General features: G+C 38.1%; 2 protein-coding genes across 2 annotated transcripts; both read right to left on the bottom strand.

The window, feature by feature from the left end:
- Positions 1 to 2,694: 2,694 nt before the first annotated feature.
- LOC124168958 (8-oxo-dGDP phosphatase NUDT18) lies at positions 2,695 to 13,161 on the bottom strand. Its single transcript, XM_046547379.1, has 6 exons — positions 12,894 to 13,161; positions 12,506 to 12,696; positions 12,256 to 12,376; positions 10,452 to 10,646; positions 6,641 to 6,843; positions 2,695 to 5,946 (listed from the first exon to the last, which is right to left on the bottom strand). Exons 1-6 carry the CDS (start codon positions 12,997 to 12,999, stop codon positions 5,671 to 5,673), a joined length of 1,092 nt encoding a protein of 363 aa, XP_046403335.1. The 5' UTR covers positions 13,000 to 13,161; the 3' UTR covers positions 2,695 to 5,670.
- A 9,641-nt stretch (positions 13,162 to 22,802) lies between these two features.
- On the bottom strand, positions 22,803 to 23,738 carry LOC124169569. Its single transcript, XM_046548210.1, has 2 exons — positions 23,648 to 23,738; positions 22,803 to 23,284 (listed from the first exon to the last, which is right to left on the bottom strand). The coding sequence occupies exons 1-2, from the start codon at positions 23,736 to 23,738 to the stop codon at positions 22,803 to 22,805; spliced, it is 573 nt and encodes a 190-aa protein (XP_046404166.1).
- Between the last annotated feature and the right edge of the window lie 247 nt (positions 23,739 to 23,985).

Raw genomic sequence — 23,985 nt, 5'->3', positions numbered from 1 at the left:
AGAGTTTCGGTGGTGTACGTTTGCTCCTAATCAAGTACCTACTCAAGTGACTACATTTTGTGAATCTCTTCATTTATTTTCACTATGGATAGTGAAAATTTGCCATCTCGGCCAAAAGGAGAAAGGTTTCTCTCGTGGATGAAGTTCTCAATATTTTATTCGACTCTGATTGTAAGAGTGAGGACGGAAATTTTTCCGATATGTCTGTGTCTACCAGGGATACTGAGACGGATGAGGATGATGCAAATGATTCCGGCGATGGTGGTCCATTCAATTTGGCTGAAGACATTGAATCCGCATCATCTTCTTGGTCCAGGACTGATGATTTTACTCGTCAGATTTTCCAGTTCGACAGCTCCTCATCTGGTGTAATATCGGACCACCTTCATGAGAATGCCTATTATAACCTTTATTATCCATTATCTTTACCTACCACATCCAAACATACGTTCCAAATGCTCCCCAAAGTTCAAATCGGCTGAAGTATGGTTGAAATGTTGAGGAACATGGTTAAAAATCAATGGATTTTTTTACTGTTTGATATCAAATCGCTCATAAAAATATCATGCTGGCCAAATTTGAGGAAAAAAATTCATTTACATTAAATTTAGAAAAATTAACGTTCAAATATTTTAATTCCAATTATGATTCTTAGAAAGGGCTCAATTGTATTCATGGTCTGTCGTCAGGGGGCAGGGTGGGTAGTCCCGGATTACAAGGGTCCACTACCTGCTAGACACACGCCCGGGGTCGACGGAAAAATATCTTCCCCGTTCATGTCCCGCACACAGTGGCAGAAATTTTTTGACGCTCCCGCAGCTAAAGGGTTAAGTTCCATAAACACAATGTAATTTTTTCCCGCAACTATCGTTCCCCGAAGTATCGTTTTCCCTCATTGATCGTTTGGAGATCGCGGTCCCGTCGAATAATTTTCCCGCATTCATCGTTTGATAAAAATGAGACGAAGTGTTTACAACGTGTTATTTATGGCTAATAAAAACAGACACATAGTTTGAATCTTCCCCAGGAGATTGAAATGCGATAGGGAGAAGCAGAGTGCCATGGGATAGTTACATTAGCGAATTTCCCAAGATCCGGTATCCCCCTCCATTCAGCACTCACCTCCCCCCGGTTGAAGCTTTCTTCTTCTCCGAAATAAAAAAAGGTCCCAGCTCGAGCAGGGATCGTATTACGACGACCTTAGCTTCAAAAGAAAATATCAAGTTACTTGAGAACAAAAGAAACCTTTTTCACGCCTCCCCCTCTCTCGACCGCTGACTTTTTCTTTAGCCGACTCGCTTCAAAGGTGGAGGTCAACTGCTGCATGAATCACCAATTACCCCAAAAGGTATCTAAAAATGAATTTCGGCAATTGGTATTATACTTTTATTATATTGAGATATTAGTGATGTGCACGTAATTCAGTAAAGATTGATACCAAACACGACGTATTTCTAACGTTATTTAAGCATTTTAAGCAAGGAAATAGTTGGAATAATACGATGGTGATTTTTTGGCGAATAACGATATCCTCGCAGCTGATAGTGAGCTTCACGGCAATTGATGCGATTTTTTTTCGAAAACAGGGCGTCTGGTTACAATTTACGAGTTATGCTACAAGTTTCACTTGTCTGAGTTGCTAACGAAGCGATGTCTTCTCAGGATATTTTGTTTCTCTCGACTAGCAATCTGAATTTTTCATCATCTAGAGCTGCGCTACTTATTGTTAGAAATGACTGGGTAAGTTGCCTTCTCTATAGGTTCCGTACTTTCCGGGGTGGGTTGACTTAAAACTAGCGAGTGTTTTCCGTGTGGGTTCAATGGAGTCCGGTTTCATTTTTATTAGTTTTATTCTTATTCGTCTTCGGACTATGGCCCTTCCGAAGACACAAGTGAGAACTTTAAAAGATGGACTGAAAATAATTGATGATGAAGAAAAGAATCAGGGCTAGAATGCGTGAATATTGCAGAACGCCTAGGTATGTCCGGTAGCACATGACGGCAGGGGTGGGGGTAGAGCGAGATCCCTAGTGAAAACAAGAAGTGGGATGAAGCCGAGGATCAGGTGGGTGTGCCGCTGACGATTAACGCCACATTGCCTCAATCATATTAAAAATTTAATAGCTAGAAAGGAACATTTCAAATAAACTATTTTTGGCCTTCTTGATCCATTTCATAACCAATCTCTGCAAAGGCGAAATCAGTTGTTTGAGGCATAACACGCACATTTCTCTCGTAAATACCTGTACTTGAAATGGCATTTGATGGATAAGAATTTTTACGTCAGACAGAAATGCATAATAGCCGTGAAAATTCCGAGTGGAGTGCAGACATTTTTTTAGCAAGGCGGCTTGTTCATTTAGGATTTTAGAAAGAGAGATAAGTCGAATAAACAATATGACCTAAGTGTTTCGATAAAGTAATAATATTCCTGTAATCAGCTGAAATCTCGTTTGAATCCATTAATGAATGTCATAATTAGCAAAAATCCAGCGGATCCTGGGACATAGGCAACCCGGATAAACATTCCCGCATTGATCGTTTTCCCGCATTCATCGTTTCTTTCATCCATCCCCCTGAAAAACGACAGATCGAGGTTCCACTGTATATTCATTGATGCAGGTGAAATTCTCATGAGGAGATTTTTCAACTAGACTTTTGACACCACAAGAGAAGATAAAAAAAACCACAATATTGCTTTTTAATGCCTTTTATTTTAAAAATTGCAACTAATAATAAAATACATGAGTATCAAAAACTTTTCACTGGCTATAGACAATATTTATATAACTTGAAATGACAATTCAAATGCATGGATTTGTTTGCATGACATAGAAGAGCCATCCCTATAAAAATAATATCAATATGAGCAAAGAGTACATATATACTCTAACTTGAAGGAAATATACAAAAATGTAAATCAAAATAATACCCAGATGATACATGGTGAATATGCATTTAAAACAGTAAAAAAATGCAACAAACGAACAAATATAGGCGATAAAATATTTAGGTACCACTCAAATTATCATATTTGCCTTCAATCCCTTAATCATCCAACTGACAGAAGGCATGCATTAATATATAATTATACCTCAAGAAATTATAATTGGCCGCATCAATTCAGGAGATTAAAACAAGAGAATTTGGCTATGCGTAAATAAGATAAAGACATAAAACATACATACAACCATACACAACATGCATGGTCAACAAAATTATATGGAAAATTGTAGTTTAGGCCATTATCAATATCTATCAATCGTGCAGAGTTAAGAGTAAATGTTTTATCTCTTTAGATTATTTGTATAGCAGCTCAATTTCATGAGATATAACCCTAATGTGTGATCTATTTAAAAAATATAAACCTCTTACCTGCCATCGAACAAGGCATGATCATGATTGAGGGTGGAGACTGAATAACTCAAATACAGTTCATGAACTGGATTGAAAGCACATGATAAGCTGCATTCATTATTAGGTATTTTCTTCTCCAGTTTCCATATTTTTTCCAATCAATATCTCCCCTCCCAATGCATTATATCTATTGCCACATGAAATATAATATGATTGGAATATTTCTGTAAAATACATTATTTGCTTCTTTCATGAATAGGCACTAGAAAGAGAATTCTACCTTTTCACACCTACAGAGATTGTGTTATAACCCAAGATACATGGTGATTATTTCACCCTTTGGTGACTAGTATGGACAGAAGAATAAAATCTTGTGCAGACCATAAGAATGGGTGTAGTTTCGTACAATTTGTGTGAAGCAAAGCGCTTCTACATTCAACTACTCTCCAATTGAGTGCAGGATATAGACAAGAGGTAAATGAAGTACAGGTAACTCACAATTCACATGGCTTGCACTCCTAGACATTAGTACCCACAAACAAAAAAAGAAATTGAGATTAAGCTGACAATCACAGGCATATAGCTTACTTCGTCTGCCGTATTCCTTTAGTCCACTTTATGAGTTTTACAAGTAAACTATGCTGGGTGGGATACCTGTTTTCAAAGTATGGAACTCAATATAATTAAACATATAAATCCATCCAATGGATTATTAAAAAATGTCAATATCCAGTGACAGTTTATTTTCATATTCAACTTCTTATTGTGAGTGAAAAGATATAAGTAATTGATTATGTCAAGTTGATTGAGCAAAAAAGATAAATACAATGTTCACTCTTACATGATTGATGAAAAGGTAACCTGCTAAAAATTGCAGAGTCAATAAATAAAATCAAAACTTGTGAAATGATTAATTACAGTGGCAAAACTGACAGTTCTTTCAATCGACCATTTTGATGCTTCAGTATGCCTGAGGTGATGTAATTACATGAAATCTTCCACAAAAAGACAATTCACAAAATTTCAACAAGTAAAAATTCCTTAAGCTGCACTAAAATATTCATTTTAGAGTGCTCAACTGGACATTCCATTGCCTATTTTTGTAGAAACCTAAATGAATGCAAACATTCGGAAAACCTAAATTTGCAATGACTCAATTTCTGTCACTTGAGTTTTTCCCTCAATAATATAACAAAACCAAATTATTAGTGTGATAAAGTTAAATGGCAATAAAGTTAGCTTTTGATACGAAAGAGAATCTTAACAAAAATTAAACGCATCCTTCTATTATAGCTCCATCCAATGATTAAACAAGTTAGCTTTCTCCATCTTCGGTGATAAAAAGTTAAAAAACACCATTATGTACCTCCGAAGAAACTTGCACCTTGCTCTTCGAATTTTCCACTTACCTACGGTGGCTTTTACCTCCTTTTATGATAAAATATAATCTTAAATACTGGAATCATAGTTAACATGGAATGCCATGATGATATGCAATACTCTAATGGAAAACACTAGTTGAAGGCATTGTTTTCCAGTAAAAAAATGTAGATATGTCGTGTCTTTTACATTCCTCAATTCATTAAATTTCAATGGTCACTAAAATAATGAAGAGAAGCCATGTAAAAAGTGTCACCAAAGTGTTAATCATTAAAAAGAATTAGTTTGCTGAAATGGAAAATGTCTTCACAACCTTAAATAAGTTAAGAGGTAAAGTGGGAGTTTATATTTATGTCTTTTAGATACTGCAATTAGTTTAAAGCATAAATGAATCTCAAGTAGTTTATGCAAAAATTTTACAACGGACTCTACTTAGCTTCATTATCATCAGTCTTCCTCAGATTTTACGCCTAATTAGCAAAACTGACGAATCTTACTTGTAAAGGCATATCACAGCATATTGCAGATTAGTGATGCTTCCATGAGATAACATGAAATTGGTAACAGACTACGGCTAGTAAGCATTATTTGAGACTTCAAAATTTGAACAATATGACATAAGTAATGAACTAAGATATAGAAATCTGACCTAATAAAAGGAATACATGTTTGTAGTAGTAGTTTGTTTGAGTTTAGAAAAAAATATTCCTACGTACATACAAAATGCAAAGTAAGGATAACATAAATATAACTTTCTATGATTTCAGTCATAACTTGAAAGAGTAAAAAAAAGTCAGCTCAACAATTGAAATTTGAATTCTCAGGTAAAACGTGCATAAAATTTAACAATACATAACCATAAAAAATATAACCATAGTCATAGTCCAATGTACCCAGATGCAAATATCAATATCATAGAAGCCATTAAGGCTTTTATGTTCTCTTAGGGGGTCCCAAGTACACAGTCATATTGCGTGCAAGCCTGTTAAGTATTCTCTGCCCAAGAGGCTCCGACACCTCCAACCAAGTGTACTTATCAATCAATCCCACATCCTCAAGTGGATCACGGATAGACACCAGAAGGGTTAGACAAAGGCCATCATTCTCAGCCTTAGCTTTTGGATTCTCATTTCCGGTAAGTTTAGCTTTGTGCTCCAAGCAGATGAGTCCATGCGGACGGTGTTGCGGGAGATCAGCCCCAAATATTTCCTGAGAGTAAAACAATTTTTGTATGTGAGAGTAATCCTGAAAACATTTGACTACTGCAGTCATTTAATTCAACAGTAACAGTTGAGTCTATTTTGATTAATGACATTTTCAAAAGCTCCAATAATCAACTTGATTTGACAATCATTTTAAAATACATAAGTACTGTTCGAGGACAGTTTGAATATGAAGCAAAATGAAAAATTCCTCAAATGACCATTCAATGTTGATAGTGTACCAATGCAATGTGAAAAAAGTAGCTCTGAAAATGTTGAAAGCAATGAAAAAATGATGAATTGTGTCAAGTGTTTGCCCATCAAAACTAATACTCAAAATGGCAACTAAAACTCAAAGCACCAATGGTGAATATTGAACATTTTTCTTAGGACTATTTAATGTGAAATTATGATTAAACCTATATTGTATGTGGATGTACATGGGAGTCTGTTTTAAGTCCCATTAGTACATGCACTGAAAAACAACGGGAGGGATTTCCAAGATTTCAATTAACAACCAAGGTTAGAACAAGCAATGCCATTGCTCATTTGAATAGGGAAATAGTTTGGGGTGAATGGGGTAATGTTTCCTCATTATAAACACATACATACACACCTATACCTATGGTCGCCCACATGTTTGCAATAGTAAGTTTCTGCATGCAAAATACTGAGGTAGCTTAAAACACATAAGCACTTACCATCATATACTTTTTGAAGGTGTTATGAGTACTGTGAACTGGGTTGAGTTCACACATGGGAAGATGGATTTCATTCTTCTCTGACAGGAGAATATGAACGCGGTTGTTGGACCTCTTCCTCACACAAATGACGACCCGTAGGTACAACTTCTGGTGGGATTTCTTGACAGGCAAAAGAGATGGATGCCATTGGATAGAGGTTTCTGGAAAATAAATACCGTACCATATCTCAAGTAAATCTCTATTGGACAATGAGAGAAATGAAAAAAACTTAACAAACATAAATTACCAAACACAACACAATACATAAACAAACACAAAAAACAATATGGGGAGAGGTGGCATGGATAATTGGAAAACAAGGATAATATGAATTTCACTTATATATCTTCTAATTTAAAAAATTTAAATAAATCAAACAATATTTAATTACGTAAGCACATAGTCTGTAAAGGCTGTTTTACACGGGGCACAACTTGCACAATCTAACGTGTGCACGAAGGCACAATCAAAATTGCGTTGCGTAAAGCGATGAATTCGTGGATGTGAGATGGCAAAATAGCCCATTTTCTACTTTCGTTCAGGCATTCGTGCAATTCCACGCCATTTTGGAAATTAATGCAGTTCCAACCTGCGCAATTCCGTGCCCCATGTAAAACGGCCTTTATTTACGATCTCTTCAAAGACTCATTTAGAGCTTTCTTCACCAGAATGCCGATATTTTTAGCGGTGATAATATCACTATACCCGTGTTCCCTCTGCTACATATAAGACTTTCGTATCAAAGATCCATGCATCCGTGGATGAGTGGTCGGCAGAGGCAAGATCACAGATCCGGGAAAGTGGTTTACAAGAATACTTAAAAAAAAACTGCAAGACATTTGACCCACTGGTTTCAAAGTTATCAGAGGTTTGCGTTGTTTACAACAACTCCGTTAATTTTAGTGGTATAAGCAATTTGTTTTCGGAAAACTGCTAATAATAGATATGGCTTCTTTACATCAAAATTGCAAGTTATAGGAACGAAAGCTACGGGAATGCCAAGCGCTCAAATCTGGGCAACTTGATTTATGCGCAAAAAACTGGTACTTTTTTGAGAAAAAATTAAGTACAGGAAATACTATTGAGCCGAAGATCTTTTAAAGTACATGATACAACGTAGAAATAAATTCTCTTTCGTATGCTTTTTGTTGCATTGAAATTGATAGCTTCGTTTAGACGCTAGAGCTCCTCAAACTCTGGTATCTCGTTTTTTTTACAGACAGTACGAAATATGTAACATTGTCAGGCATCACGCCACACGTTCACATCACGCAAAAGTTGCATGGGAGGCAGGACTCAGATGCATGATCACAGAGTGTGATCGCACCCAGCTATGCTTGGAAAATAGGAATGCGGAGCTCCTGTAACGGCAACTGGCTCACAGTCATGCTGTCGCGCAACAGCAGTCTAGAAAACCAGGGCTTATAGCAAACTGTCAAATGCATTAAAATACAATTAGGTATCTAAGTGTTTATCGACCCCATTTTATACTTTATAAAGATTGTGAAAAAATTGAAGGAGGGTGAACCTCGTGCACGAACAATCAGGAGTTTATTTATTTATTTCACCACCAAAAACCGCACAAAGGCTTTCACATTGGCTGTTACTTAAATAAATAATTACTATAAGTAAACAAACAATAACACACTAAATAAAAAATAAAAGAAAACACAATTTTTTAAACATAAGAAGGGGCACTATGGATGAGACAATGGTGAATTATTCAGCTGGCATTTTAAGGAGGATTTGTAACTAGTGGCAGAGGAAAAGAGGTCTAGGAAAGGGATTTTTGAAGCCATGGAGTTAAATAAGGATGGCATTTGGTAGAACAGAGAGCGTCGAGAGATGGAAAGATGAAATCGTGGAATGTGAAGCAGAGAGTTATTACATAAGGGGCAAGGAGGAGAACTTAGTTTGTCCGGAGATAACCGCTAAAGATTCTATGCAGAAACATGAGTTCAGATAAGGCACGGCGGCTAGTTGTTTTAGAGACCCTGAGGGAGGAAAGAATAGCGTCACGGGTATCATATCTGAGAGTGGGGATTCAATGACAGGCTACAGCAATAAAGAAATTGACAGGACGGTTGAACAAGTTAAGAGTAGTGGGGCAGGTGTTAGACCAAACTGGTGAGGAGTATTCCAGCATGGGGAGAATACATTTTTTTAAAACGGTTCTTAAAGCGGTAGGGTCGTGAGGGTCTGCTAGAAAGTTGAGAGACCCATATTTATCTGTTTCCAACTTCTAGGGTTATTGGTGATGAAAAATCCAATGCATGAATGAATGCAAGGGCGTACCTAGGATCAAAAATAGGGGGGGGGGGGGGGCAGCCATGGTTGTTCAAGTTGTAACATTTTAGCACAGAAAAGGTGAATGAAACCTACATTGTTAGAAAATTATAACTGCGCTTTCCAAGTTTAAAAAATTATTTCCTTGAAAAAAAAATGTTTATTTTAATTACATTTCTTACATACTAATATCATTATTTGTGGGTTTAAAGAAAAATTGTTGAAAACTTTTGTTGCATCCACTCATAGCCTACTTCATAGCTGAATTAGCAGACCATTACCAAACAGCAGAATTAGCAATAGGGTAGTTTCCTTCATCAAAGAAAACGAAAGGCATTGATTGCGATTCGTTACCCACCATTAGTGTATTCATAATATACAAATTTTTTGATTTTGGAAATACCGGTTTAGACGAATGGCAAGGGTCAATTTTATCCTCATTTAAATAAGGCCAGATTGGCGTCCATGCCATGCCACTCCACGTGATGTCACAGGGACCTAGTTTCTATACGAGTAGATAGGAGTTTTACATCGTCTGTAGTTACCAATGCATGCATGAGGCACAGAGCTCAGGGAAACATGTCTTAATAATCACTTATTAGAACTGGCTAAGGTAGGAAAATTTTCCTTGCTTGATAAGGTATTAATAATCCTTATTTAAGCCAAGTGCCACCAGCTAGCATAGTACTCTGCTACCTGCTAGCATCCTGCGTCGTATCAGCACTCAGAGCCTCGCCCCTAGGTCACCTCACTTGCGGCAGTGGGAGCCAGAACGACGTCACCCGGGAGTTTTCCCGGCATTCATACTTACCCGTCGCGTTTTCGCGCGGTTGAAAATTTTCACTTTTCATTTAATCGCGAAAAATAGATATCGTCATTTAAAAATCTAAAAGCGTGAAATACGTAGTCCAGGAGAAATAATCTTTCGATTTAGGCAATTAAAAATAATAGGAAACCACCCTCTTGCATTCGGTGTAAGTGCAGAGTAATTTCTTGGAGTATTCTTTTCGGCCTTGTGTAGTTTGTGGAGAAAATATAGGACTCATTATTGGTGGCATACTGATAGTTATTACCACCTCATTTGATGGGGAAATTCAGGATGATGCTATGTGGCAGCATGAACAATTCAACCTTACAATCCATGGTTTGAACTAATATCATGGCATTAGTAAAAATTATGCTTATTTATGGTTCAAAACTTAACAAGTAGAAAAATGACCTAAGAAGAAGTCTCAAGATTTGGTGTGAAGTGGTAAAAATATACCTCAAAAAATTGCTCCAAATATGCATTCATTTTAAAACAAGGAGAAGCCAGTAAATTTTGAAATCAAGTTTTTTTTTAAGCTTATAATTCCTGGATTAAATATTTAAATGATGAATTTTTATTTGTGGATGATTTTTTGTCAAAATTACTACAAAGTAATTGCTATGCCACATAGGTATCCATAGGGGAAGGCAAAATACAATGGAAATTGTTTCATACCATCAGCTCCTTCCAATTCCCTTGCCTCAGCAGCAACTGCACCACCAGCCTTGTTAAAATTATGAAGGTAATTCCTGCACTGATCAACAATAGGGTAAATGTCATCTTTCCTTAGATCAAGTTCATCAATGTTGGAGATCCACTTTGCCTGAATTGAGTGGTCATCTGCATCAGCTGGAGTTTTCAGCGTTCCACCTGAAATTACAATTTTTTTTATCAAACCAAGTCCATTAAAAAAAAGTACCAGCCACTCAAAATTTTTTGTACTCTAAGCTTACAACTACGTTACATTTACTACATTCTGATTGGTTAATTCATCTAATCTTCTATATTATTTCTATTGTATAGATACCTATTTTCTCAACTTATACGCAACCAAACTCTACAAAAGAGGTACCAAAATGCACAGAATTTATCAGAGAACATGCGACTGCATGTATTACTTCCTAAATATTGCTATTGTTTCCTAAAATTGGTTTTTAAATAATTAAAAAAAAAAACAAAAACTGGTAAATATTCCTGACGTTAATGGTGCACAAACTGATACATTTGTTCATTTGCAACAATATCTCGCATTCTTTAAATAACTTTCATCAAAATTCGGCTGATTCCACATTCAAGTCTCCTGTTGATACGTGAGCACAGAGTAGGGATATATATCTACTCTGCGACCTAAGTATGAGTCATCATGTGAGTTTAACATAGGATAGAGTAATTACTTCCAATGTTGTGTGTAAAGAGGTCCTCTGACCTCAATTTGTACATGAAGATTCCAAATTAAATTTGTACATTAGACCCTGCCTTTTTTTCTACATTATAAATTAGAAACATGCCTATCCTCTGTGGACCTGCATTGAAAAGAGCGGGGTAAGCCCACTGGGAGCATCGAGCAGATTCATATTTTGATCTCAAATTCTACAGCATAACTTTATTTCATTAGTAGCCATATAGTTTGAGAAGGAATCTGCTCATTATTGTTGTCCATGGAGAAAGAATCAGCAACGTGAAAGGTAGCATCAAATCTCATTAAAAACTTTCATGTCCCTTTTTTGATACAGTTACGAAGTTTCACTGTAAATAACTTGAGAAAAGCATTGGATCAAGAGATATGTGCAAATGCACTTTATTATTTTTTCAAACTCTTTCAGAACTAATGGTTGAATAATAATAATTTAAGAGTACTCTAGAAAGTATTTTATCATTACTAATATATCTCGTTTCCATAATTTGAGGAATTTTCAGGTACTCCATCATGAAAAAGTATCATATTAATAAGAAAAATAATTTTGTAGAATAAAACTACAATTGTTCAGCTATGGATTTTATATCTTTCCAAGGAGTGAAGCCAATAGCTGTTAATTGTATTTAAGTTAGGATTCATACTTTAAACACCGAAAAAGAGATTCATTGGCCCCCCCAACATTGCACAATTTTCCACTGCCAGCAATTGCATTTTTGTCTTTTTAAATTTTCTTTTTCTCATGCCCTCTATTATTATTGCTGTGTTTTACGCGGTTATTTGCCGTTCCACTGCCTGGCAGTTAGCCTTGATCAAATTCAGTACTCAAGTGTGAATGGGATCTGCTTTGCTGGTGGCACTAGAAACAGTTTAAGTGTCAATCTGAGATGTTTCACATAGTACTACCTATATTACTCAGATAATGTTAACATATGGAAGTTATAAGCATCCTTATCGTTACCGTTTGCTTACGTTGGCTATACAAACGTAGGGTCGTAAAAAATTTAAGACGCTTGACAAATACGAATGCATTAAAATAAACAATTGATGAACAAGAAGACTTACCAACAATTTTTCCAGTAAAAACAAATCTCATCCAGCCATCAGCAGTGCTCTGTACCATTAGTAAGGAGGTTGGTTTCATATCAAGCCCAGTTTCCTCCTTAACTTCACGCACCACCGCATCCTTTAACAAAACAGAGAACGAGAAATGAGAGCAAGAATCAAACACGACCGTAAACCTATCAGGCCGAATCGTATATTGGCGGAAATCGCTAATAGTTAAGCTGTACAAGTCGTCAACCATGAAACTTACATCAATGTCTTCATTTGGTTCCAGGCAACCAGCAGGCAGGTACCATTGACCAGCACATGAGCTTTTAGCTTCTTGGATCATTAGCACTTCATTCTTTTCATTTATAATTATAGCTGCCACAACGTAGCATATAGTTTTGTGCAACTTCGGAACAAAATCTGAAGGGACGGACGGAGTAACTCCTCTGGCAACTGAAAAATGAAATCATAGTACTCAATTTGAGTATAACAAATTAAAGGACAACTTATACACTACCCAAGTTCATGTCAGAAAACCAATTTGAGCATTGAATAAGGAACTAAAGGTACTAAAATAGACAATCGTTCCTCAAAGTCAATAAATGACTCTAAATTATCAATAAAATAAACATTAAGGACGAATAACTTACCTGTTGCCTCATTTTGGTCTGCTATAGTGAAGTCACAATATTGATTCGGCTCCTCGATTGTTTGACCACTCAATAATTTGTTGATATTTTCTTCTATTCGATCCATTTCTCCCTAGTGTTTTTACGTTAAACGACGCGGTACAATTTTCACGAGTAATTAACAATTTATCAATGGAATGCCAACGTCAACATTCCTCATCTTCAAAGGTGTGTCAGACCTTGGGGCCGGATGTGAGCATAGCGAATCGAACCTTTCTTGGACTGCATTCCGATCCGCGAGGATGAGACTATCGATACCATCGATACATACCGGTGTAAAATTAAGGCGGGAATTAAGAACTTCCTTTTCGGTTTTCCGTATTTCCTTACCGCTTATTTAAACAATGATGTGTTTATAGTTGGTATATTAATTTATCTATTCCAATTTTATGAAGTATTATTGATTAAATTGATGAGCGATGATCATTTACCATTACATGAAATTTTTTTTAAGCTGTGGTAGCTGTAGGTAACGACTCGACAGTGTTGCTTATTAAAAAAATGTGTATGGGATAATCTAAAATAATTATAAATAGGTAAATATATAGGTTTACAATAAAAATATATACATAGGATGTCCATAAAATTTCTCACACCAAAGCTGCAAGCTATCCGTTATAAATATAAGTATATTTGTCGTAAATGGGAATAAGATATGCTATTTCAGAGCAGCGTATGCATAAAAAAGAGTTTCATACGAATTATTATGAAATATATGTAATCATTCGCAGTTAAAAATTAATATCGAATATTTCGCAGAGATGCATCCGCGAATAAATCTGTGGGGGGAGTTATCAATACAATGTTAAATTAGTCCTCGAAATTCCGCAATTAAATTCACTTGTTTCACTAATTTATTGTCTTGAAATATGTAGATATTCAGTGGTGTATAATCAGACAGCCTTGGTTTTCTGTGTTTCTTTTTTTTGGAGGAAAGAAGGCAGTTTATCCGCAATTTAAATACCAATCTACTCAATCAATATATCGGTTTAGGATCTGTAAGGCTCTAGATTCAACTTGTGGTGCGCGTGACCTCCACGTCAGGCCAACGGCGTCGTGGGAGAGAGTTCCAGGAAATTTTCTAAAACATAAAGGTGCTACATTTGTGTCTAATAAATTTAAAATAGTTTGGTTATTTTGCCATTCGTTGCATTTTTGTTTTTTTTCTCCATATTCCCCCTCGAAATTTTTTACCGTATGACTACATTTAATTAATTTGCTTAGATATTTGGATTACAATAAGTATTATTCAAGTTTATCGTTAAGCGCCTTGAAAAGTGCTGAGTAGTTAGATAAATTCGTGTGATTAACTTTTATTCTTTTGAATCAGATTTGTGCATAAATGCGCTAAACTTTACTTCGGCTGTCGAGGTGATTAATGTCTTCACGACTAGATAACAGTGGACTTAGCATTCGAAAAGAAATAGCGATGGTTGTTGCGAAGTTATCAGAAATATGTTTAGCCGTATTTAAAAAAATGTAAAACATTGTATTGAATATAACATTTTACCTGGAGATATCGCAAAGCAGCGAAACTGGTTGCACAATTTATTTTTAAAATGTGAGCAAGTACAAAGTACAGTCATGAATAATAAAAAAATTACTGCCGACAATTTAAGGAAAAGATTTATAAGATTTCGATGCCAACTTCGAAGCTGGCAACTATTCTATCCGAAGCTGGTAAGTCCTCCCACGAAATTGGCGGAGCAAATTCCTGGCTACGTGCCTGACGCTACACAAATATAAATTCTCACAGTAGGAGAAACAAAGGGCATTTTTGGGCCGAGTGCGGTGAATTTCCGTTGCAGGTGGTTTTGTAGACTCGGCGGAGGGGGTAGTTGGACAAACGCAGTGGTTCCAGTATCGACTTCTCACGAGGAGCCCCCTGGTATGTTAACGACCGATATAATTAGCCGCGCTGAGGTCAGGGGTAATCTCAGTTGGACTTAATATTTTATTTCGACATTTTCTAAGTTACACATTCCTTTTTTTTGGGAGACCTAAAAGCAAAACTTTCCTCATTATAAAGGGTGATCTTCCTTAAATTTCTTGCAGCATTCTGGTAACAGTCAAACACGTGACCAGAAATTTTCTTCAAGGGTTGCTTAGGATACACACGGGTTGCCTATGTTTCTTTTTCAATGTGCGCGTATTGGGAATCCATACATTTCAATGCATCAGCTATACATTTCGCTTGTACTGCGCTGAAATTGAATTCATCGTGTATTATTGGCAAAAAATATGGAATGTAACTGCATCGTAAAATGGAGGGCCCGATGCCCCTCACAATCAGCAGATATGTCGTAGGTAGTCACCACAAGGAAAAAAATCGAGGAGGAATTGGGACTCCTTAAATGCCCCCTCCGACTGCGTGCCTCGTAACAGGTATTTTATGTATTTTATACAGGTGGGCAGTTAACAAGAAAATTTGGAGTAATAATGAATTGGGCGTCAAATATGAAGAAAAAAAAATATACCACTTACAATTAGATATTTTATTCATAGTCGGTCTCGTGAAATCTTTTTAGCCCATCAAGGTTTGGAAAAATAAATTCGCGCAGAAATAAGGCCGGAAAAGGAGGTGTAAAAATTAAGATATACTATGATAATATTAGAAATATTAACCTCGTAAAATTATTGATATTCATCGCGAATAATCTGAGAATCAAGCTTTACACACATCCGTAGAATGGAATTGTGAGCTAGTCTAGATACCGTTAGCCGACCAAATGGAACACGCGATCAATACACAACAGCGACCGGCTTCTGGTGCGGAATGCATAATTAATTAGTTCAAAGATGACAGAATACTGATAAATTTAACATGGAGATAAATTATTAGGATCTTCGATGTCCTTTTTTTGTCCCTTTTGATACCCATCTTTGATGGTTGCCAAAGAAAAAAATAAAATGCCCGGTGGATAATCAGAGGTATATAATGTACAGCTGCAGGTATCGATCTATATGGCTATTTGCAACCTGTCATACTTCACGGCATTCATGCTATCATGGGAATAAGTTTGTATATTCCAAAACAGGAAATAATATTTATTTAAATGCGAAACTCGAAAAAATAACGGGTGATTTGTCTGTGAGGCTTGAAGTGATTTTTTTAACTTAGGTACAATATTAGGAGCTGAGATACGTATTAGGCACGATTTTTTTAACTCCAAAAAATAATTTTCATCATTTCGCTTGTACTTGGAGACTGCATCTACGAAGCAATGAAGAATACCTCGCCAAAAAAGTCAGCTGAAACATTTCAGCCCTCGGTTTTCTGCTTTCACCATGTTACCTATAGGTATGCATATATACATTTACCTATTATATATGGGCATATATGATATCATAGGAATAAGTTTTTATCTTTCAAACGGGAAATAATATGGACTTGTTTATAAGTGGAACTCCAAAAAATACGGGCGTCATAGGTTGGAAGGTGCGAAGTATTTTTTTCTTTAACTTAGGTACGATTTTCAGAAATTAGATACGTTTTTTAAAACTAATGTATGAAGAAAAAAATACTTGATACTATTTCGAAATTGCTTGAAAACTGCAAGTACGAAGCAATGAAGAATACCTCGCCAAAATAGTCATCGGAGACATATATGGTCCTCTTTTTTTTCTGCATTTGGCTCCGACTTCCGTGTGTTTTAAGATAGCTGTGTGGGTGCATGGAATGAAGACCGGATATACGCCCGTCTGCTTTCGTCGAAATATTCTCGTGAAGCTTTCGTGCTGATATAGATAAGCCAGTATAGACGCTTCCTCCTATTCAGTCCGTAATTGACTTCCAGCCGGAATGGGCACAGAAAGTTCTTCATCATGTTGATTGATTTGTTCGTTTGCATGTACAGTCGGATTCAAAAGTATTGCAACAAATGGAGCGGCGCCACTTTCGCCTCAGTTTTGAAATCGAGTTTCGAAGATCGAATTATGTTGCATGTTACCGTATCCACATTAAGGGCAAAAAACCTCTATTCCGAAAAGGGATTGATAGTGCAGAGGTGAATCCGTGGTGATTTTACGCCAAAGTCACGGGCAAAGAATTTCCATTGTTAGAATTTCGGTCCGAGGTCATAAAATTTTACTGAGGCAAGAAATCGTTTCCAATGCAATTGCTGATGACATTTGGCATAAAAATCGGTGCCCACATGCTGGACACCCTAGGAAAAATGGCATACCCCAGCATGCCCGTCAAGGGAGAATAATACATTTCATCCGCAGGCATACTTATAATTCACGGCGAAGATTTCGAGTGTGCAAATCAAAGATAAGCTATATTGCGAAAAGTGCTACGTTTAATCCCACGCAGAATATTATTGAACATTAAATCAGAAAAGACGATGAAAAATAAAATATGCAACCTAAATTTGAAAAGTTATTTTTTGTTTTTACTTACCGGAGTTTTCCCAGCGTTGCGTAAACGCAACATTATGCAAATCATATATTATGATGAATATAATATTTTTTCTGAAAATTAATCTTAACTAGGCCAAAATAAACCGTAAAATACGAAACAACTGAAGGTAAAAGCCCTATATGCAGTCTGGGGAATAATGGGTTAATTGATGTGGCCGGGTCGGTGAAAACTTGGTTGGCACATGAAGCATTCTACATTCTTTGTTTTCGCGGCGAGCCGACGAGGACGGACATGGACGCGACTAAGCAACCGAACCTCCAGGTCAAACTCCAGGAGTAACTGCCCAATCGAAATTAAGATTAGCGGATGGTATGCATCGAGGCAATTCACGTCCCCGCAGACGTTGGGCCGTCGCGACGGAGTGTTCTCTTTCGGTCTCCGTGGCAATGTTTTTCCTATCTTTGGATTCATATTTGGACTCACTGTTTACCTATAAGTAATACGTGGTTCAGTGGCTAAGTGGATCTATACTGTGTTCTGTATTTTCGTGAGAGTTCTGCGAGGGGTCGAGTCCGAAGTAATAATATTTTTTTTTCATTTTTGAAAAGATGTATTCTTAATATCAACATAATCTATGCAGGTGACTCAAGAAAAATTCAGTACTGTTTTTTTTAGATGACGAAAGGTATTAATTTAATGACTCTAATTAAGTATTAGTGACAGGTAGAAAAAAAATTAGTATTTTAACTCTTTCACATAAATATCCGACCACTATAAGCACTTTTCATATCATAACGGATGAATGTTATCCATTTCTTCAACTTTTAAATAAATTTCAATTATCATACCGAAATAAAGATAGGTATCTATTTGGAAATCTATTGGCCTTGCCTTCGTAATTCAATCCTAAAGAAACACCACGGCCAGCTAATTTATCCCACCTAAATACATCACAGCTTAATCACGGGTGAGCGTTATTAATTAGTTTGAAGATATGGATGACATCAATTTTGCCATTAGCGTATTGTACTAACAGTATATCTTCATTATTTTAATACCCATATTATTATTGCTATTACTACCCCGCAAGCCGCCCCACTAAGCGAACGGCGCACAGTGGTCCCAAATCGAAAAAAGCTGGCCAAAAGTCATTTTTTCGACTTTTTACGAGGAAGTTTTGAATTATGTATTCGGATTCTATAGAATATGGCCTATAATATTTAGTACCTGATAGGTTTGTGTGATTATTATGTTGACCTGTGTAACCCGTCAAACATGGGCATGTTCAGCCTAAAACGGCCGAGGCGTAGAAGTAGTCGATTTTAGGGTAATTCAACTTAATAAATGACTATTTTAATTTCATGGGATTCATTTGTCAATTTTAATATGGTAAGTTTGCATATTTTTTAACAATATTACAGTATGTTTTTTTCGTTTCAGAATTTATTATAACATTATTTAATTATTTGTAATGTTAGCTATTTTTGGGCCTATATTTAGTCAAATGTGTCGATATAGTTTTGTGCCCCTCCGTGCCCCTCGAAGATTCCTATGCTGAATCCTTAGGAAGAGTATGTACAACAAGATGGAGAAAAAAAATCTTGCCTATACTTGCCTATCCGACATCTAGAGGGTTTTAAGTTGAGCGGTGCACCGCTCCGCTGAGGGCGGCTGGCCGGCGGCCGGCGGGAGACAGTGGCATTATCGCTCAAATATTCCTGTATCGGTGGTCAAACTTGCATGGTGTATACTTAGTATAATTCTACACCCTGTACGATTACATAAATTAAGTGCTTCATGCCTATCGCATGCACACTTCTCGTTTGTGCACTCACCTTCAAATATTCATGAAACCAATGAGGGCCGGTTTTCATGCTCTTAATGAGAAACATTATGAGTGATCAAAAGCGACTACTTAAGTCCTCATACGAGAACCTTACAGTAACCACAAGATGCTTTTCTCTGCAAAACTTTCCTCATATTTTTATAGAGAAGAGATCCCTTACATGCTGTACAGCGTTGTCAGCACGTTATTCCGAAATAAGGTATTTGCGCTAAGAGAAATAAATGCTCCCTAATGCCAAGAATTGTTCACAGAATCATTTCAACAGCCCATAGACGTAGATAGGATTGAATTTGGAGGGAAAGATTCGTCTAAACCTACCAATGGAGCGTGAATCTTGCAAGTGCATTTTTTAATAATAATGGAATGAGGATGACGGCCTCCCTCACCAGAGCCATTGCATGGATGTGGTGAATATTTCCCACTCAGTAATAATTAATGATTCTCTTAGTGAAAAAGTGCCGTGCTCCAAACTGTGTTAACGCGGCTAACTCGATAAACTTCTCCTGTCCAGATAATTAAAGCACTTGGTTTGGCAATGTTTGGCATTCAAATTTCAGGATACGCCGGAAACTCAGAGGCAAGTCTATATAAGCTTGTATATCTTTTATTCAATGTCAACTCATAATTTCCGGTTTATTATTGATTAAAAAAAGACAACTTTTAGAAATCACATTCATCGTTATAGCCGTAAATACTCGTGTTAATTTTGAATTATGGGTGCCGCAAATATTTTTGTACCTTGCGGTGTACAATAAAAATACAGAGAGAAAAGAATATTAATAAGCGAAGAAGAAGGAATATGTCGTGGAATATTTGAAAACAAGATTTCGACTGAATGAAATCAAGCATGCAAAAAATATTATGACGCGTTTTGTGATAAGAATGTTTTCTCGAAATACCTGAGAAAGTGGAATCAAAGCTCGAGGACAGATGAGCATTTCAAAGAGATGTTCAAAAGCTGGTTGCAGAAGGAAATGAAATTCCCTCCAGAAGCATATCAATATCTCCCTCTCGCATCTAGTAAGTGCAAATGATTACCGTGTATACACACTCGGTGAATATATGCAGTGTATAAAAATAATCACTCATTAATCTCAATCATCATATTTTTTAAAGTGAAGTTTTAATTCATTTCAGACAAGATGAAATTACGTGTAAATATAAAATTATAATCAATAAGTAAGAAATATTGGACCCGTTTCCATAATTTTGAAAAATCTACGAATAAATGCTTTGTGTGTATGAAATGTAATTATTAATGTGATTTGTAATTTTCACGACAGTTATCGATGAAAGACTTATTCATAGACTTTCAGTGATATTAAAATCTCTGTCCTGCGGCTATGAGATAAATAATGAAGCCTTCAGCCAGTATTGCATTGAAATAGCTGAGCTGTGCATCAATTATGGTTGGTATTATATTCTGCTCATGGTACATAAAGTTCTGATACATGAAACAGCAATTTCCAAAGAATCCTTCCTTACCATTGAAGTTTTAACGAAGGAAGCATTGACATGAGGAAATTCCGAGAGCATTGTACAAGAAAATACCCAAGAATGTTAAATTATGAAGATATCTTTCGAAGACTCCTTTAAATATCTTAATCATACATTTTAATTACATCAAGAGTTACAAAAAACGATGTCAGCCTATCAGGTGAGGTGAAAATTTGCTAATTTTAAGTGATTCGCAGAGCGACAATGAGTCCAATGGGGTGACATCGGACAACGATTCTTTAAAAATTTGTTCTTTGTGATACATGAAAGCGATTTTATTGCAATTCGAACATTATTTTCCTTAATGTTCTTAATATCAGTCATGTATTTCATCTAATGTGACTTATCAAATACATGGAAGCCAAAAATGAGTGAGTGTGTGTATTTTTTTTCCGATTTTGGTATCTCACCGACTATGCTGATGGTCGCGGGTTCGAATCTCACCATTTTCATGTGTAAATTCTATAATGGGTTTTAACAACAATTTATACATCTTTTACCTTAAAATTATACTATTTTAAGCTCTCCACGAACACCAAGTTATCGCCAATGGCAATGACATCTATATCGAGATTTTCTAAAAATTGTTTAAATAATAACAGCTCAAAAAATGCTAAAATGAAGAGACATCGTAAAAATAATGCCAAAATCAGATTCAGACGATCAAAATCAGTAAGAGACACTTACTTTTGTTGCTGTTTTAGCTAAAATTACGACGTTATTAATTTTGGCCAGCTTTTTTCGATTTGGGACCACTGTGCGGCGGGGAGTATTAGAACACCAGCCGCTCGCATATAAAAAGTCCTTTATCGCGCGGGTGAAAAACGAATTCCCACACCTATCCGTTCGGCAAAATATCTCTCTTAATTTGTCGTTTCTGTCGTACTCGGAAATGTAGTGGCGTTCTAATATCATGTTCTCCGTGTCATTGTTAAAGATGTCCATTCTCAATTGCTCAAGCAATGTAAGCTTGGCTCGTAGTCTTCGGTCTCGTTCGGTATCGTTTTGAGTCTGCTCCCATCACCCATTTGAACTGCATATACCCCCCCGCATACTTCGTCCCGCCAGAGCACCCTCAAGCGATCGCATAGACCGAAAATGCGCCCGGTCAATGCCTTTGGCCCGGCGCGATGCCACTGGATCGCACACTTGTAGAGCGGTGAATTCGAACAGGAGATAGCTGTAGCGTTCATGTTTCTAGCATATGCAGACAGGATTTTTATCCTTCTCGTTGCAAAGGAATAGTTTTCTTTTATAATTCATTCATCTTTGGGTGTGCACTTGCTAACATGCGTATACGCACGCGCCGCCACTGCTTCACTAGCGTATATTCTAATATCTATAATTTGCTCAAGTTAATAAATGGGTGCTATGGTCTCTAAGGATTATTTCGTACAAAATAACAACGCCCTATGTACCAATGAACAATGTATTCATTTATTGCGTCACGAATACAATTGTGTCGCACTCAGATAATCGGCGAATCGCGATGGCCGCGGATTCAGTCACCGTTTCCAGCTGTGGCTGGCAGGTCTCACTCGCGCGGGCTCCCGGATGCTACTCTCGGAGAAGGGCGCCATATCCCTAGGATACCGTTACCCTGCCGGCGCCAAGAGTCCTCCACCTGTCTCCCTCCAGGCCGTGCTGATTTTCCGCGGTAGCGCGCACTGATTTGAACTCTACACCACCCCCTCACCAGTGACAGGGATCTGGAATGATATGTAAAAAAAAGGGAGAAAAAAGGGGAAATGGAAAGGGGGATGAAGGTTGGGTGCTTATGGGGAGTTAGGTGGCGAAGTCGCGCAGGTGCGCCGGGAAATGGACTCTGCGTCCGGATCTGGTGATGCGATCGTCGGCAGCCGGCGCCATCCCGTCAGGCTGGGGTAACGGCGACTGTTCGGTCGTCGCTGTGGGCGTCGGCGCTGCGGCCTCCCGGAGTGGCCGCAGAATGGTCATATGTAGTGCTACAGGTGTGGGTTGGATGTCCTCAGAGGCGGTGAAGGCGGGCTTGAGGAGGTCGATGGAGACCATCACCTCTCGCACACGTATGCGCAGCACGTACCCCTTGCTGCCTCGCTGGAGAACCTCGAATGGGCCCTCGTAAGGCGGCTGTAAGGCGCCGCGGGATCTATCATCTCGAACGAAAACCGAAGGGTTCCTCCCCTTAAGTTATGAAAATAAAAATGACTCTTTCACCGTGGCGGGATGCGGGCCGGGAGCTCAATGTAGACATGTGCCGCCGCAGCTGCACCACGTAATTGGACTGGTCCTCCATTGTATGGCCAGTCGATGGCGATAGAAACTCGCCAGGGAGTCTCAGCGGTTCTCCGTACACCATCTCCGCGGAGGTGGCACCGAGATTTTCTTTAAAGGCTGAGCGGAGGCCCAATAGGATAGCTGGCAGGAAATCCGTCCAGCCTTGGGATTCGTGGCATCGTATGGCTGCCTTCAGTTGCCGGTGAAGTCGCTCCACCAACCCATTGGCGGAAGGATGGTAGGCGGTTGTCCTCAGGTGTGTGGCTCCTGAGAGATCGGCCAGCTTCCGGAAGAGGAGGCTCACAAACTGGCGGCCTTGATCGTCAGTGATTCGACGGGGCGTGCCAAAACGTGAAATCCATTCTCGAAAGAATGTTTTGGCTACCGTCTCTGCCGAGATATCAGAAATGGGGAAAGCTTCCGGCCAACGAGTGTAACGATCGACCAAGGTAAGGCAATATTGGAAACCACAGGAGTATGGCAGGGGACCCACCAGGTCCAAATGCACATGGCTGCGGGTTGGTGTGGTGGCTGGATTGTTGGCTTCCCACCCGGTGGGCCCGGGTTCAGATCCTAGCAGCGGCAGAAAATTTTCAGAGACTGCCCGATCCCTACTCGAATGTTGTGTGGAGGACATTTCAAGCGCAACACTTCGTCCGTCGGATGGGACGTTAAGCCGTGGTCCCCTTGGCGCCTTTCGTTAAGAGCAGGCTAATGCCGACGCCGGGTTTCTTTCCACCCTTCCTTACCTACCCTTGAGGGAGGGAGGGCTGTGGAGAGAGTTGAACACACGTCTGCGAAGGGGGGCGGGCAGATAAGGGGCGGGCAGCGGGGGTGGACACATCGTACATGAGGGTCACATCGCTGTCAGGCGCACACACTTTCCTTAACACAAGGGAAGAGGAGCCGCTTTGCAGGAGTGTGATAAGTTCTTCATCTGTCTTTTGCTCTTTGGCAACGTCTTCAATAGACACGGCAGGCGACATAGACTCCAAGCGCGAGAGTGTGTCCGCAACAATATTGTTTTCGCCAGCGATATGGCGGATATCGCTAGACAACTGGCTAATGTAGCTTATGCCTCGTTCACATTA

Source organism: Ischnura elegans, chromosome 12 (genome assembly GCF_921293095.1).
Source record: "Ischnura elegans chromosome 12, ioIscEleg1.1, whole genome shotgun sequence".
NCBI classification, from domain to species: domain Eukaryota; kingdom Metazoa; phylum Arthropoda; class Insecta; order Odonata; family Coenagrionidae; genus Ischnura; species Ischnura elegans.
This window is presented reverse-complemented; position numbering and strand designations above follow the sequence as displayed.